The sequence below is a fragment of the Natrix helvetica genome (assembly GCF_964273705.1).
Source record: "Natrix helvetica genome assembly, chromosome: 1".
Classification (NCBI taxonomy): Eukaryota; Metazoa; Chordata; class Lepidosauria; order Squamata; family Natricidae; genus Natrix; species Natrix helvetica.
In genome coordinates, this window is record NC_138548.1 from 253,046,017 (window position 1) to 253,059,501 (window position 13,485).

At 44.9% G+C, this 13,485-nt stretch overlaps 1 protein-coding gene across 1 annotated transcript in view; it reads right to left on the bottom strand.

Moving 5' to 3' along the window:
* The window catches only part of B3GNTL1 (UDP-GlcNAc:betaGal beta-1,3-N-acetylglucosaminyltransferase like 1), a 175,406-nt gene that overhangs the window by 16,748 nt on the left and 145,173 nt on the right, over positions 1 to 13,485 (bottom strand). The window contains exon 12 of the mRNA XM_081963584.1: positions 1,143 to 1,211. Within this exon, the coding sequence (XP_081819710.1) occupies positions 1,143 to 1,211 (69 nt within the window). The remainder of the gene's footprint in view (positions 1 to 1,142; positions 1,212 to 13,485) is intronic.

A 13,485-nucleotide genomic window follows, 5' to 3' on the forward strand; every position in this document is an offset into this window, starting at 1 on the left:
CTGTTTTGCCTCTAGAAAAGACAATTGAAAATAAGAGGTCCTTCTCTTCCTGTAATATTATATCCTAACTGCATAAGGTTAGGAAGATGGCTTCCACAGAGAAATTGCCTTCCTTCACAATACCTCTTGTAGAACTCCTTTCATTCCACTCTACATTATTTCTCAAATCAAATGACAACCCAATTTCCTTTAACGTTGCTTTGCCTCTAAATAGGATCATAAAAGTCCTACACTCCTCCTGAAACAGAATTCAGACTTTAGTCTCTGGAAAAATTTTTTTAAACTGATTATTTTTTTAGCATTGAAGAAGAAAGTGGAATTTACAATACCCAACTCCATTCTATTCTATTGTAAACTGTTTTATTTCCATACATAGATACTTTTTCGGGCGGGTGGAGGAGGGGAAAAAAAAAACATCAGGATGAAATTTTCAAGTAGGTGATGTTTTATTTGGAAACTTAAATTTTGTTTTTCATTTGTTCTGAACATTCCTTTCTCTTCTGCTTTATTTACATATGTTTAAGATGACTGTGGTTTATAAGGAGAATAAAGAGTGCCAGCTAGTGGCCAAAAGCCTTCTATGGTCAATTCATTCGATGCCATACCAAAATCACAGGGTTTTTGTGAACCCATGCAGTAAGTTGCATTAAGCCAATTGTTAAACTCAAGCCAATTTTATATTACAAAGATGAACTATTCATAAAATATAAAACATAAAAAATAGGGCATAAAAACATGCTCTATAAAATGTAGTGTAGAATGTATTTGACATCTGGAAATTTTCTGAATCTACCTCATTTCTGGAGTTTCTAGGATTAAGAATTACTATTCAATCAAAAACAAGTTTCAACTCTATTCTGTATTTCTATATTTCCTCATTTGAGTCCAGATTTTGGATCCAAAGGGACAGCTTACAACTCCACACAGCATTTAACAATATAGTCTAATCTGCATATTTAATTTCAATTTATATAGAAATTGCATTTCTGAAGGAAGTATGTTTTACATAAGGAATATGTTAACTCCTAATACATCCTCAATTCTAACATATTAACAGTGTTGTAGCTCTGTGTGCACTATACTCACATAATGATAAAATCCATTTCACAAATAATAATGGCTAAACCAAAAACATTACCAACCTTAGATTCTTCATATATGTAAAATCCTTTGGTGATTTTATTTTTATCCACATCACAAAATGCAGTCACCTAAATGGGGAGAGATAAACAAAAAGAAATGGTCCGCTGTTTTATTGTTAAGGACATAAAGAACCTGTCGGTTGGACTGCGTGCTATATATATGCAATTTAGCTGGTGGACACAGCCACTCCGTCTTGGAAGGGTTGAGTTTGAGTCTGTTGTCGCCCATCCAGACCCACACGGCTTCCAGACACCGGGACATCACCTCGACGGCTTCGTTGGGGTGGTTCGGGGTAGAAATGTATAGTTGAGTGTCATCTGCATACAGATGGCACTCAACCCCGAATCCTCGAATGATCTCACCCAGCGGTTTCATGTATGTGTTGAACAGGAGAGGGGAGAGGACCGACCCCTGTGGCACTCCACATGTGAGCGGCCTCAGGGTCGATCTCTGCTCTCCCGCCAACACACATTGCGTCCGACCGGAGAGGAAGGAGGAGAACCACCGCAAAATGGTGCCCCTCACCCCCATCCCCTCCAGCCGACGCAACAGGATACCATGGTCGATGGTATCGAAAGCCGCTGAGAGGTCTAACAGGACTAAGATGGAGGAACAGCCCCCATCTTTCGCCCTCCAGAGATCATCCACCAACGCGACCAAAGCCGTCTCTGTGCTGTGGCCCGGTCGGAAACCGGACTGGCGCGGGTCTAGATAAGTAATTTCCTCCAGGTGTCGAGGGAACTGCTGCGCCACCACACTCTCCACAACCTTCGCTAAGAAGGGAAGGTTGGAGACAGGACGATAATTGGCTAACTCAATGGGTCTAGGGAAGGCCTCTTAAGTAGGGGCCTCACCACCGCCTCTTTCAAGGCGGCTGGCAGGAACCCCTCCTCCAGCGAGGCGTTCACCAGACCCAGGAGCCAGTCACGTGTAACCTCCCAGGTTGCCAGTACAAGCCAGGAGGGACACGGGTCCAATAAACATGTGGTGGCCCGCAGTCGCCCGCGTAGCCTGTCCATATCCTCGGCGGCAACAGAGTCAAACTCCTCCCAGATAGGCACCTCAAGACTCGCCTCCGGTGTCTCCTCACGATCACTGAAGGGGACCCATTCGCTCCGGATCTGAGCGATTTTGTCCTGCAGATATTCCCCAAATTCCTCTGCCCTCCCCTGTAAAGGGGCTTCCCGCGACCTCTGTGATAGGAGGGAGCGGGTCACCCGAAACAGGGCGGCAGGGCGGTTTTCTGCAGATGCAATAAGGGTGGCATAATATCGACGTTTAGACACCCTTAGTGCCACAAGGTAGGTCCGTAAATGGGCTCTTACCTGTGTTCGGTCAGATTCGGCACGAGAGAATCTCCATCTGCTCTCTAGGCGTCTCTTGTGGCGCTTCATCACCCTCAGCTCCTCGGAAAACCAAGGGGCCAGGGTGGTTCGCTGCCACCGGAGAGGCCGCAAGGGCACTACCCGGTCCAAGGCCCCGGCCGCCGCACTGTTCCATGCAGCCACCAGGTCCTCCGTCCGGGAGCGGGTCAGGGCAACAGGAGGTGGCCCAAGCTCCGTCTGGAACCTATCTGGTTCCATCAGTCGCCTGGCGCGGAACCATCTAAGATCCTCTGGTTCCGCCTCCCCGCAATGGGGGGTGGCGTCAGGGAAGTCCAGCCGGAGAAGCGAGTGATCTGACCATGACAGGGGAGTGATCACCTGATCCCCTATTCCCAGATCACTCTTCCATCGACCAGAGATAAAAACAAGGTCCAGCATGTGTCCTCCCTCGTGTGTGGGGCCCTGAATTATTTGGGTCAGGTCCAAGGCTGTCATGGAAGCCATGAACTCCTGAGCAACCTCGGATGATTCACCCGTCGATGGCAAGTTGAAGTCCCCCATGACTAATAGTCTAGGGGTCTCAACTGCCACCTCCGCAATCACCTCAAGGAGCTCAGGCAGGGCCGCTGAAGCATAGCGAGGAGCCAAGTATGCAATCAGCAGGCCCAACTGACTCCCTGGGCCCCATCTCACACCTAGAGTCTCACATCCGGATATCTGAGGTACGATGAATTCTCTCGGTGTCAAGGCTTCCCGTATAATGACCGCTACCCCACCACCCCTACCCCGGGCACGAGGCTGATGGAATACACGGTATCCTGATGGGCACATTTCCACGAGGGGCACACCCCCCTCGTGGCCCAACCAGGTTTCCGTGATCCCTGCAAGGTCCGGCTCCCCCTCAGAAACCAGATCATGGATGAGGGGGGCCTTATTAACAATGGACCTTGCGTTACATAACATCAGTCTCATGCCACGGCTCTGTAAACCCTGACCACCTAGGATGCGGGGGTTGGTACAAACGACCGGGCGTAACCAACGCCCCCGGTCTCCCAACCGACTGCAGGATCTTCTTCTGTCCTCGCATCTACCCCTTCCTGCGACCGTTGGAATATAGGAACCCTCTAAAGGAACATTATACTGACTCCCCTCCCCTGCTCCGCTCCCTTCCTCCTCAGCCCCACCTGTTCTTCTGGCTCTACTCCTATTCCTGGTCTGGCTAGACCCACCCCCCGCCCTGGATCCCTTTAAAACATTTAAAAAACATTTACACAAAAACCCCCGGAGCCTCCTCTTCTTCCACCTCTCTGGATTAATACATCCGTCATCAAGGTGGGCCCTTGAAAGGGCAGAGGGCCATATTTGCGAGAGGGGGGACTCCCGCAATAAAATCAGGTCTACCCTAGAGTAAAAATAAACCATGGTTCAGGGCCTCAGATCGAATTGAGGGTGCTACAGATATTAAAATTACTTTACAAAGATGTTAAAATAGGTGCTGCATACAGCACTGAGTCCAGGAGGTAAGGGAAATGCAGAGGGATATAGGGAGCCAGGGTCTGGATACTGATGGTAAAAGGCCATAAGTCCTAGGTGGGGATTATGGGTGTAGCAGACCAGCCCATCAGTCTGTAGATGGTCTATAGATGGTCACAGGATGGTCAAAAGATGGTCAAAGGATGGGTGGGCAGTAGAAAAACAGTAGGGAGACAATAAAAGCAGATGGTCGATAGATGGTAAACCAGGGATAGTAACAGGGCTAATAGGCAATGATGAAGATAAAGGTAAAGGCTGCTACCATCGCTCCTCCCCTCTCCTTCGCTCCAGCAGCAGCCATTGCCTCTCCCTGTATGTCCCAATATATCCAGCACCACAAAATGCCGAGTCGCGCTGCTCCAGCCCCAGGGCCATTTCACCAACCTCCAGTGCCTCCGACGCCTCCGCCAGCCTCCAATCCTCATGCCAGCGTTTTGGCGCTTTGGCCCTTTGTCAGGCCTCCAGGGCTCCCAGCGCCCGGCTCCACGGCCTCTCCTGGCCCAACCAGCATTGAAAATGGCTTGCATCGCTCCTGCTACGCCCAGCCGCTCCGCACGTTCGCACGTTCGCACACACACCAATGTCACACACTCGCCAGCCGCCTTTGTCTCAGCTTTGCCCCGCCGCCCCACGCCGCCCCACGCCATCCACGCCATCCACGCCCGACATCTCATCAGTAGAGGCGGAGGCTGAGGCGACGGAAACAGCTGCAGCAGCAGCCGGCGCTGGCTCTCTCTTCAGCTCTCCGGCACTCTCACCCTCGCATTTTCGGCCAAGTTTTCGATCGCCAGGCCACCCTGGGGACCCGTTGGGGTCATGATAGAAAGCCAGGGTGACCCTCTCCAGGACCCGGCCCTTCCGGCTAACGCAGGGGACCTAGTAGCATCCCTATTCACGCAGGCAAGCCCCGCACGCCTGCGGAGCTCAAGGGCAAGCCGCCATAGCTCCGGAAGGAAATGAGGGATGAAACTTAGATTAAATTTCCAAATGGCCCCAAAAGCAACATTCCTGGATCTCAAACCTTTGCAAGTTATATAATTTTTGCACCTGACACAATTGCAAAAATTATATAATAAAGGATACATTAACTTATAAAATGTTAACAAAGCTTGTTTATATACTCAGACAGTCCTCGTTTAGTGACCAAATTTGGGACCGATAAGTTGGTCATTAAATGAAGCAATTAGTAAGTGAAATCAAAACCGTGCTTATGATCTTACTTCAGCTCTCCTTTGCTTTATAGACTTGTGAAGGTCATAAATCCAAGGATTGGCCATAAAGTTACTTTTTCATCACTGTTGTAATTCAAAGCAATCAACAACAAAGGCAGTTGCTAAATGAGGACCCCCCCTACTGCCCCCCACACACACATATCTTATGGGACTTGAAATCAATTTGAGCTATTATCTACATACAGGATTTTTCATTTAATTTACAAAATGAACATTACAACAAAAATTGCAAGAACAAACAGGATAAAGGCAACATGGATTTTATTATTAGAAATGCTACTTGTCTATTTTGAAGATTTTTCTTACTTCAAATCACTCAAAGTACTGAAGAAACTGATTAATAGTTCAGATACCATTACAGCAACAACAAGCAATCTCAGATACTTTCCATACTAACATATAGCCACATGGATGGCCCTCATCTTTATTTATCTTTGTACCATCATTGCTTATGTTTTAATGAAATAATAACAAAGGAAAAGTGGCATGCATCCAAAAGCAGGGAACAAATGTATGCCTAATTGTTTATGCAATCAGAAGTCGTCTAGTCTTCTAGGATGCTCTTATGAACTACTAACCTTAGAATATCACTATTAAATTCATTTTTAGAATATTGCAATTAACAATTTATTAAACTTCTCACCAGCAACATTTCCTGCATTTGTATGACTTACATAAAACACTTCACAAATGTCTTAAATATGTACAAAATGCCCATGAATGATTACTTTTTATTAGAGATACTACTAAGGAAAATACAAACTATATTTACCCTCCGTCCAAAGGCAGCTTCAGCCGAAGCAAAGCGGTCTATCTTGTAATGGCGGATAAAGGGGACTGGGGATGTCCATGTGGCCGCCCTACAAATTTCCTCCACCAAAGCCTGAGTAGCCCAGGCTGCTGACGTGGCTGCACTACGAGTGGAGTGGGTCGTTATACCATGTGGAGGAATAAAATTGTTCGCCCTGTATGCCTTAGATATACAGGCTCTACGCCAGCGCCCTACTGTGGAAGAGGAGACCTTAAAGCCAAGGGAAGCTGGCTGAAAAGAAACTAGTAAGGCCTCAGAACGCCTGAACGCGGCACAGCATTTGATGTAGATACGTAATGCCCTGCGAATGTCTAGGGTATGCCACTTTTTTTCTAACCCATGAGTGAGATGGGGACAAAAATTAGGTAGTATTAGTTCCTGAATCTTATGAAAGGATGAGTTCACTTTGGGCTTAAATGCAGGATCTAGACAGAGAACGACCCTATCTGCATGAAATATACAGAGGTCGCTTCGAATTGACAGAGCCGCGATTTCAGAAATTTGTCTCGCTGAAGTCACTCCGATGAAGAAACAGACCTTTAGCATGAGATGTTGTAGAGAGTCGGTCCATAATGGTTCGAACGGAGCCTTAGTCAGAAAGTCTAAAACCTTGGTTAGGTCCCAGGTTGGGTACCTATGAATAGTCGGAGGACAAATATTGGTCGCTCCACGGAGGAACCATTGAATGTGTGTCAGATGAGAAATGGGCTCACCTATTGGTAGAGTCAAGACAGTAGAGAGTGCTGCCACTTGACACCTTAACGTGTTTGGCGAAAGACCTTTGGTGAGGCCCTGTTGGAGAAAATCTAACACATTAGCCAGAGAGGCAGACAAAGGAATAATGTCAGAAGAGGAGCACCACTTGGTAAATGCAGTCCAGGTCACGTCGTATATTCAAGTCGTAGAAGGACGTCACAAAGCTTGTATGGTTTGAATGACACTGTCCAACAGACCATCTGCTCTCAGTGCCTCCCGCTCAACCTCCACACGTTTAGTTGCAACCAATACGGGTCTGGATGATGGATCGAGCCTTGTGAGAGGGACAGTCTGTGCAGCGGAATACATCATGGAGGTGTTACTGATAGCGTTATTAAGTCCTCGAACCAGGGACGGCGGGACAAATGTGGTGCAAGAAGGAGAATCTCCGCTTCCTCGTCTAGCATTTTCTGCACCACCCTCTGTATTAGAAGCAGAGGAGGGAACGCGTATAGAAGGCCTGGGGGCCATAGGCACCACAGAGCGTCCACCTCCTCTGACCCCGGCGACATACACCTGGTGAAGTATCGCGGGAGTCAGGCGTTTTCCCTTGTGGCAAAGGGGTGAAGTATCGTCTCCTGTATCTGCGGGACAGCTCCTGGAAGAGGTTGTGTGAAATGTTCCTTTCACCCTGGTCAATCTGCATGCGGCTTAGCCAGTCGGCCTGAATGTTGTGTGATGAGGACTTGAGTTGCCTCTTCCCCCCCCCCCTTTTTGCTGCCCTAGGAGCCTTTGCAGAGGGCTCCTCAGCTGCCTCAGCTACTACCCTTTTTCTTGAAGGCTGAGCTGATGAAGAGCCAGCAATAGGGCTCTCTGGTGGAGAGGGCTGAGGGGAGATTACTGCCCCATCTCCTGTGCTGGAAGCCATCATTAGAAGTCAAGCAGAAACAGCTACGCTCAAGGTAAATGCTTATAAATGAGCCCCGTTACTGACCATTGGCTTCAAAATTGTAAAAGAAGAAAGCTTGCTACTCTTTGCGCCAAATTCAACTGTCACACACTCTCTGCTGGCTTGAAATGGCGCCTGCTGCAATCTCTGAGGTAAACAGTCAGCGATCTTCTTGAGGACTTTGCAGCCCCAGCACTGTGTTTCTGACAACAACCGCAGGGTTTCCACCCTTGCGCTTGTCACTGGGGCAACCTCCAGCAATCCTATCGAAAGAGAAGCGTTGGATCCGCTCCGCTGCCTAATAGGAGCCTCCGACAATCGCTGTGAGGGAAAAAAAGCCTCCGTCGCTTTAAAATGGCTGTCCCAGCCACACGGCTAGCTCTGCAGCGAAGGACAAAGCCCCTTGCTGAATATAAGCACTCCCTCTGCCTGCAAGATCTTAAGAATGGCAGGAGTTGAAATATTAAAGTTTTAGAAATAGCCAATTAGTAAGAAAGAGCAATTTAGTCAGAGAAATACAACTACACGTCCAGCCCAAAACTGACTGAGTCTAAAGCTGGGGAGGAGCAGCACAGAGGTTGGTTTTATAATCTGTAGACTCAGCCCTATTGGTTACTGGATGGAATTAACCCTATCTGACTGCTGTCTCCACCAATCGTGGAGAATATAACTGCAGGTCTCTTGAATCATGGAAGTTTCTTCTGGAACTACAAGGCCATCATCTATTGATCACTTTCCCAGAAATGTTATATGAATTTGACCACATACACAGATTTCCAAAGTCAAAGGAGTGTTTCTTCAATAAAGAACTTTAGGCAATAGAAACTCATCCCTCTTGCACTGAACAACCCTCTTAAATGTATGGCTAGATCTGTCTTAATGGATTGAATATGATAGCAAAAAATAAGGAATAGAAAGAAATAATGAAGGAAAAGTGCTAATTTCTGCTAATTTCATCCCATATCATTGAGCTCTACAAGCCAAAAAGAATCCAAAATAACAGGACAAATAATTGTAATGATGCAAATATAACTAAGCAAGTCTTTGTTCTCTGTTCTGCCTCAATGTAATTGGCACTGGAGACGGACTTCAAGTGGGTCTTGCACACAGGCAGACGAGGTGGCGCAGTGGTTAGAGTGCATTACTGCAGGTTACTTCAACTGACTGCTAGCTGCAGTACGGCAGTTCAAATCCACAGGCTCAAGGTTGACTCAGCTTTCCATCCTTCCAAGGTGAATAAAATGAGGATCCAGATTGTTGGGGGCAATATGTTGACTCTATAAAACCACTTAGAGAGGGCTATAAAAGCATTATGAAGCAGTATATAAGTCTAAGTGTTATTGCTACGTTCTGAAATTTCTCAGGACAATAAGCACAAATAAGAAAATCTAAACTACAAAGGAAGGGGTTCTTTGTTTTGCTTTATCATAGAAAAGCAAGAAACAACCAATCATGATTTTTTTAATGTTATTTTGAAGGCTAAGATATTTGAAGTCATTATGTCAGCAATATATTAAGGAATATGATGATGTTTTGTTTTGCAAGGGCAATTTCCTGAATTTCCACATCTTTATATATCATTCCTTCTTCCCCTTTTCAAATGAAGTACAATAAAATATGGACATATATATGAGGCTGTTTGCATAAGTCTATGTATTTCAACATGTAACTTATAATAGGTGAATGGTGATAAAATAGCAGCTTTCCTGACATATTTTATGATATTTGAACCAGAATAGCTTATATTTATTATTTCTTTAAACTCAAAACTTTAACTATTTAGTTGCATAAAATTTTCTGGACAGAAAACTGTATGAACTTGCACATTTTCACATGTGATTGTGGCGGTACCATTTGTTCAACTGAAGGATAGAGTTTTTCTTTCTTTTTTTCTTTTCTCATTAAAATTGCTTTTGCAACTTGAATGGCAGAATGAAGTCATAAAGGTAACTCTAACATTCATGATACTGGATCTGGATAGACAAGCATAAAGCAGACCTTTAAGCATCCCATAAAAGATTGGTTTTCTACAGCTGCAAGCTCAAAGTGAATTGGATGCTTTTTTAAAACAAAAAAGGTTTGTTCGGCTTCAGTCTTGCAGAAATACTACAACCATGCTCTGTCAATCCCTTGAATTTGAAAAAAAAAAGATACAGTTAGGAACTCAGTTTCTTAAAACTATTCAGAATCACAATTATAACAGAATGGCTGTTGTTCCAAAGGGTGGTCCTTGAAATATTATCAACTCTCTAAAAAATAGATTCCTAAACCTTGTCCCAACATTTGAGAAGAAAACATGTAATCCAATGAGTCAGAAATTGCTGTTTTCCAAAGGACCAATAACAATAATCCTCTCCCATATATGATGAATTTTAGCAGACAAACCTTTTCAATTGGCTCCTTTCTGTACATACATGTTTACATGCAATGTTGGAGATATTCTGGAATCCTCTGGGAAAGCTTTAGCAGGCTTGGATAAATCTTAGAAAAGAGAAGGCCTTTTTCTCAAGTGTCTGGGAGTAGGGTCTGTCAATGCCCTGGGCTACTCACACGGAACTATGGGAGAAACGTATGCAAAATTCCTATTTGAGAACCAGAATAAGACCAACTGAAAGCAGAAAATTTGTAAAAGAAGAAAGGGAAAGAAGGAAGGAGAAGAAGAGTGGAAGAGATTATGAAAATACAAATGCAAATACAGAAATATTTGTCCAGCAAACACATATGCATAATACTCATTTACACTGTGCAAAAAACAAATCCCTTTAAATCTAGGAGTTTAAAAATAAACTCCTTGGATTTTCCTTTCAGAGAATTACAGGGAGGAGTCATTTAGGACATCAAATGCAATACCCTACTAAGGATAGGAATCTAAATTAAAGCATCCCTTGTAGATAGCTGAACAGCTTTCTATGAAAACATGCAGTGAAGACAAGCCTTCATCTTCCTAGATGATTGCTGGCTGCCAGCAGTTTGGCAGTTCAATTCTCATCGACTCAAGATTGACTCAGCCTTCCATCCTTCTGAGGTCGGTAAAATGAGGACCCAGATTGTTGGGGGCAATAGGCTGACTCTGTAAACCACTTAGAGAGGACTGTAAAGCAGAGGTGGGTTGCTCCCAATTTGGCCCAGTTCGGCCAAATCAGCAGTGGCGACAGCAGGAGGCTCCGCCCACCTGCCTGGACGCTTCTTTTTTTAACCCAAATCACACTTGATTTATACTAAGTCAGTGACTGACTACAACTCCAAGATTCTTTCCATACATGATACTTCCAAACCAGGTATCTCCTATCTTGTATCTGACTTTTTTTCACTAACAAATTATCAAAATTAGCAAGTAGCTATTGCAGGTGACACCAGATGATAGCCAGTTAGTTAATAGATCAGATCTATTAGTTTATAGAAACAATTCCAAACAAACCAAACATATGTGAGAAATGAGCTCTGGCTGCAAGAACACTGGTGCTATAAGCTCCGTTCTCCATGCTTCCAGTGATGCAAGTTTTAGTGTTCTCTAGATGTTTGCCTCCCCAAAACTCAGAACCCATTGCCATTGGCGGTACTAGTTAGGATTAAGACGAGATGAAATAAAAATCAATTGGAAGGCATTTAGTTGCTTACTCTTCCCTAGTCAATGGGAAATAGGCCATTTCCTTTGCCAGTAACATATACTATAGGACAGCGATGGCAAACCTTTTTTGGCTCACGTGCCATAAGTGAGGGGAGCGCAGAGGGGTCGTGTGCAGGTGTGCTGCACCCATAATTCAATGCGTGACCTCCCCCAGTGCACATGCACGCACTACTGGCACGGCGCGACCCACCCATTTTTGCATGCTTTTTTCGCCCGCCCCAGACTTCAGAGGCTTTATAGGAGCATGGGGAAAACAAAAACAGCCTCCCCCGCCCCCCGGAAGCCCTCTGGAGGCCTTAGGGACCTTCAGGAGGCTTCCCTGAAGCCTCCGAAGCAGTCAAAATGACCCTCCAAGCAAACCGGAAGTGACTTCCTGTTTGCTCGGAGGGGCATTTTAAGCACTCCAAAGGCTTCAGGGACCTTCAAGACGCTTCCGTGAAGCCTTCAGAACGCTTAAAATGACCCTCCGAGCAAACAGGAAGTCACTTCCGGTTTGCTTGGAGGGTCGTTTTAAGCGTTCCAAAGGCTTCAGGGACCTTCAAGAGGCTTCCCTGAAGCCTTCGGAGCGCTCAAAACAACCCTCCGAGAAACAGGAAGTCCGTTCCCGAACTTCCGGTTTGCCCGTAGGGCCGGTTTTTTGCGCTCCGGAGGATTCAGGGAACCTCATGAAGCCTCTGGAGGGCCTTTTTTCGCCCTCCCCAGGCTCCCATAAAGCCTCTGGAGCCTGGGGAGGGCGAAAAATGGCTTTTAAAAAGGTGAACTCAGCTGGCCAACGCGCGTGCCTTGACAAATGGCTCCGCGTGCCACCTGTGGCACGCGTGCCACAAGTTCGCCATCATTGCTATAGGAGAACATCATGGAATTCTAAAAGCAAAGAGAGAAAGAAGAACCTTGTCCCATCTAACTTATAGTCTCAATTTCAAAAGATGAAGGGGAGATGGTAATAACAGCAAGAGTGATCAAACGTATTTAGCTATTCTAAGGAATAGAAGGTTTGGGGAATAAAGAAAAGTTAGTAGTCTATGCTTCTTGGAGGAAGAAAAGTGGTTTTGTGCACCTATTCTGAGAGGAAATTTTAGGCATAAAGCTGCAGCATATATACAGTGTGAAGTGTTACTACTATTTATACTACTTTGGTAAGACCACACTTGGAATGTTGTATCCAGTTTTAGTATAGTTCAGAGAAGAGCAACAAAGATTAGGGGAGTAAGGCCAAAACATATGAACGGTTGCAGGAATGTAAAGAATGGTCTAATGTAAAGACAGACTAGGGGTGACTTGTTAACAGTTTCAAATATTTAAGGGGGTGTCAGAGAAGAGAAGGTCAATCCAATGCATGTGAGGGCAGGACAAGCAGTAATGGGCAGAAATTTATCAGGGAGAGATCCAATCACTAAGGCAAAGTCCTGACAGTGAGAGCAATTAATCAGTGGAAATGACTTGCTTTCTTTGAGAACAGATTGGATGGGCATTTGTCTGACATGTTTTAGGGTCTCCTGTTTGTATTGGACTAAAAGACCTCCATAGTCCCTTCCAACTCAGCTATTCTGTGTTCTGCATTTCTACGATGTTCTGGATTTTTCTGATAATTTAATATTCTGCTGATATCTTAGCTAAAAAGTTGCAAGGAAAGCATTCCATTAATACCAATCCGTAAATCAAGACCAAATGCACTTTCTTGAAATCAACCATAACTGAGGAAAGTGGGAGAGGCAAAAACATCTTTTCTCAGATTGTTTCAAAACAGTACTCTGTACTGACTGGGTTAATATTTCCAGCTGTTTTTTCAACTGCCTAGCAAGGCAAAAAAGAAATAACTTTAATTGCAACCTTGATATTCTGGCCTACAGTGTTGCCAAAGCAAATGTTATGCAAAGGTCAGCTTAGAAGAATCTGAGCATCTCAGCTAATTACAGCCACACCAGTAATAAGAAAGGTTTTGCTATTTTGCAATACAGTAAAGAAAAAAGCTGACTTGACTTATGGCGAAACTCCAAGAATAATTCTATTCTTATAATGCTACTTCTGTTAATTTATGGTAATTTGGGGTTTCGGGTCTGCATTGTTATAAAATACACAACTACTGATCAGGAATCACCACATCTGCTGCAAACCAGGTTAAGAAAACTGCATTGACTCATACTACTGGCCACTTTCGACTATCAATG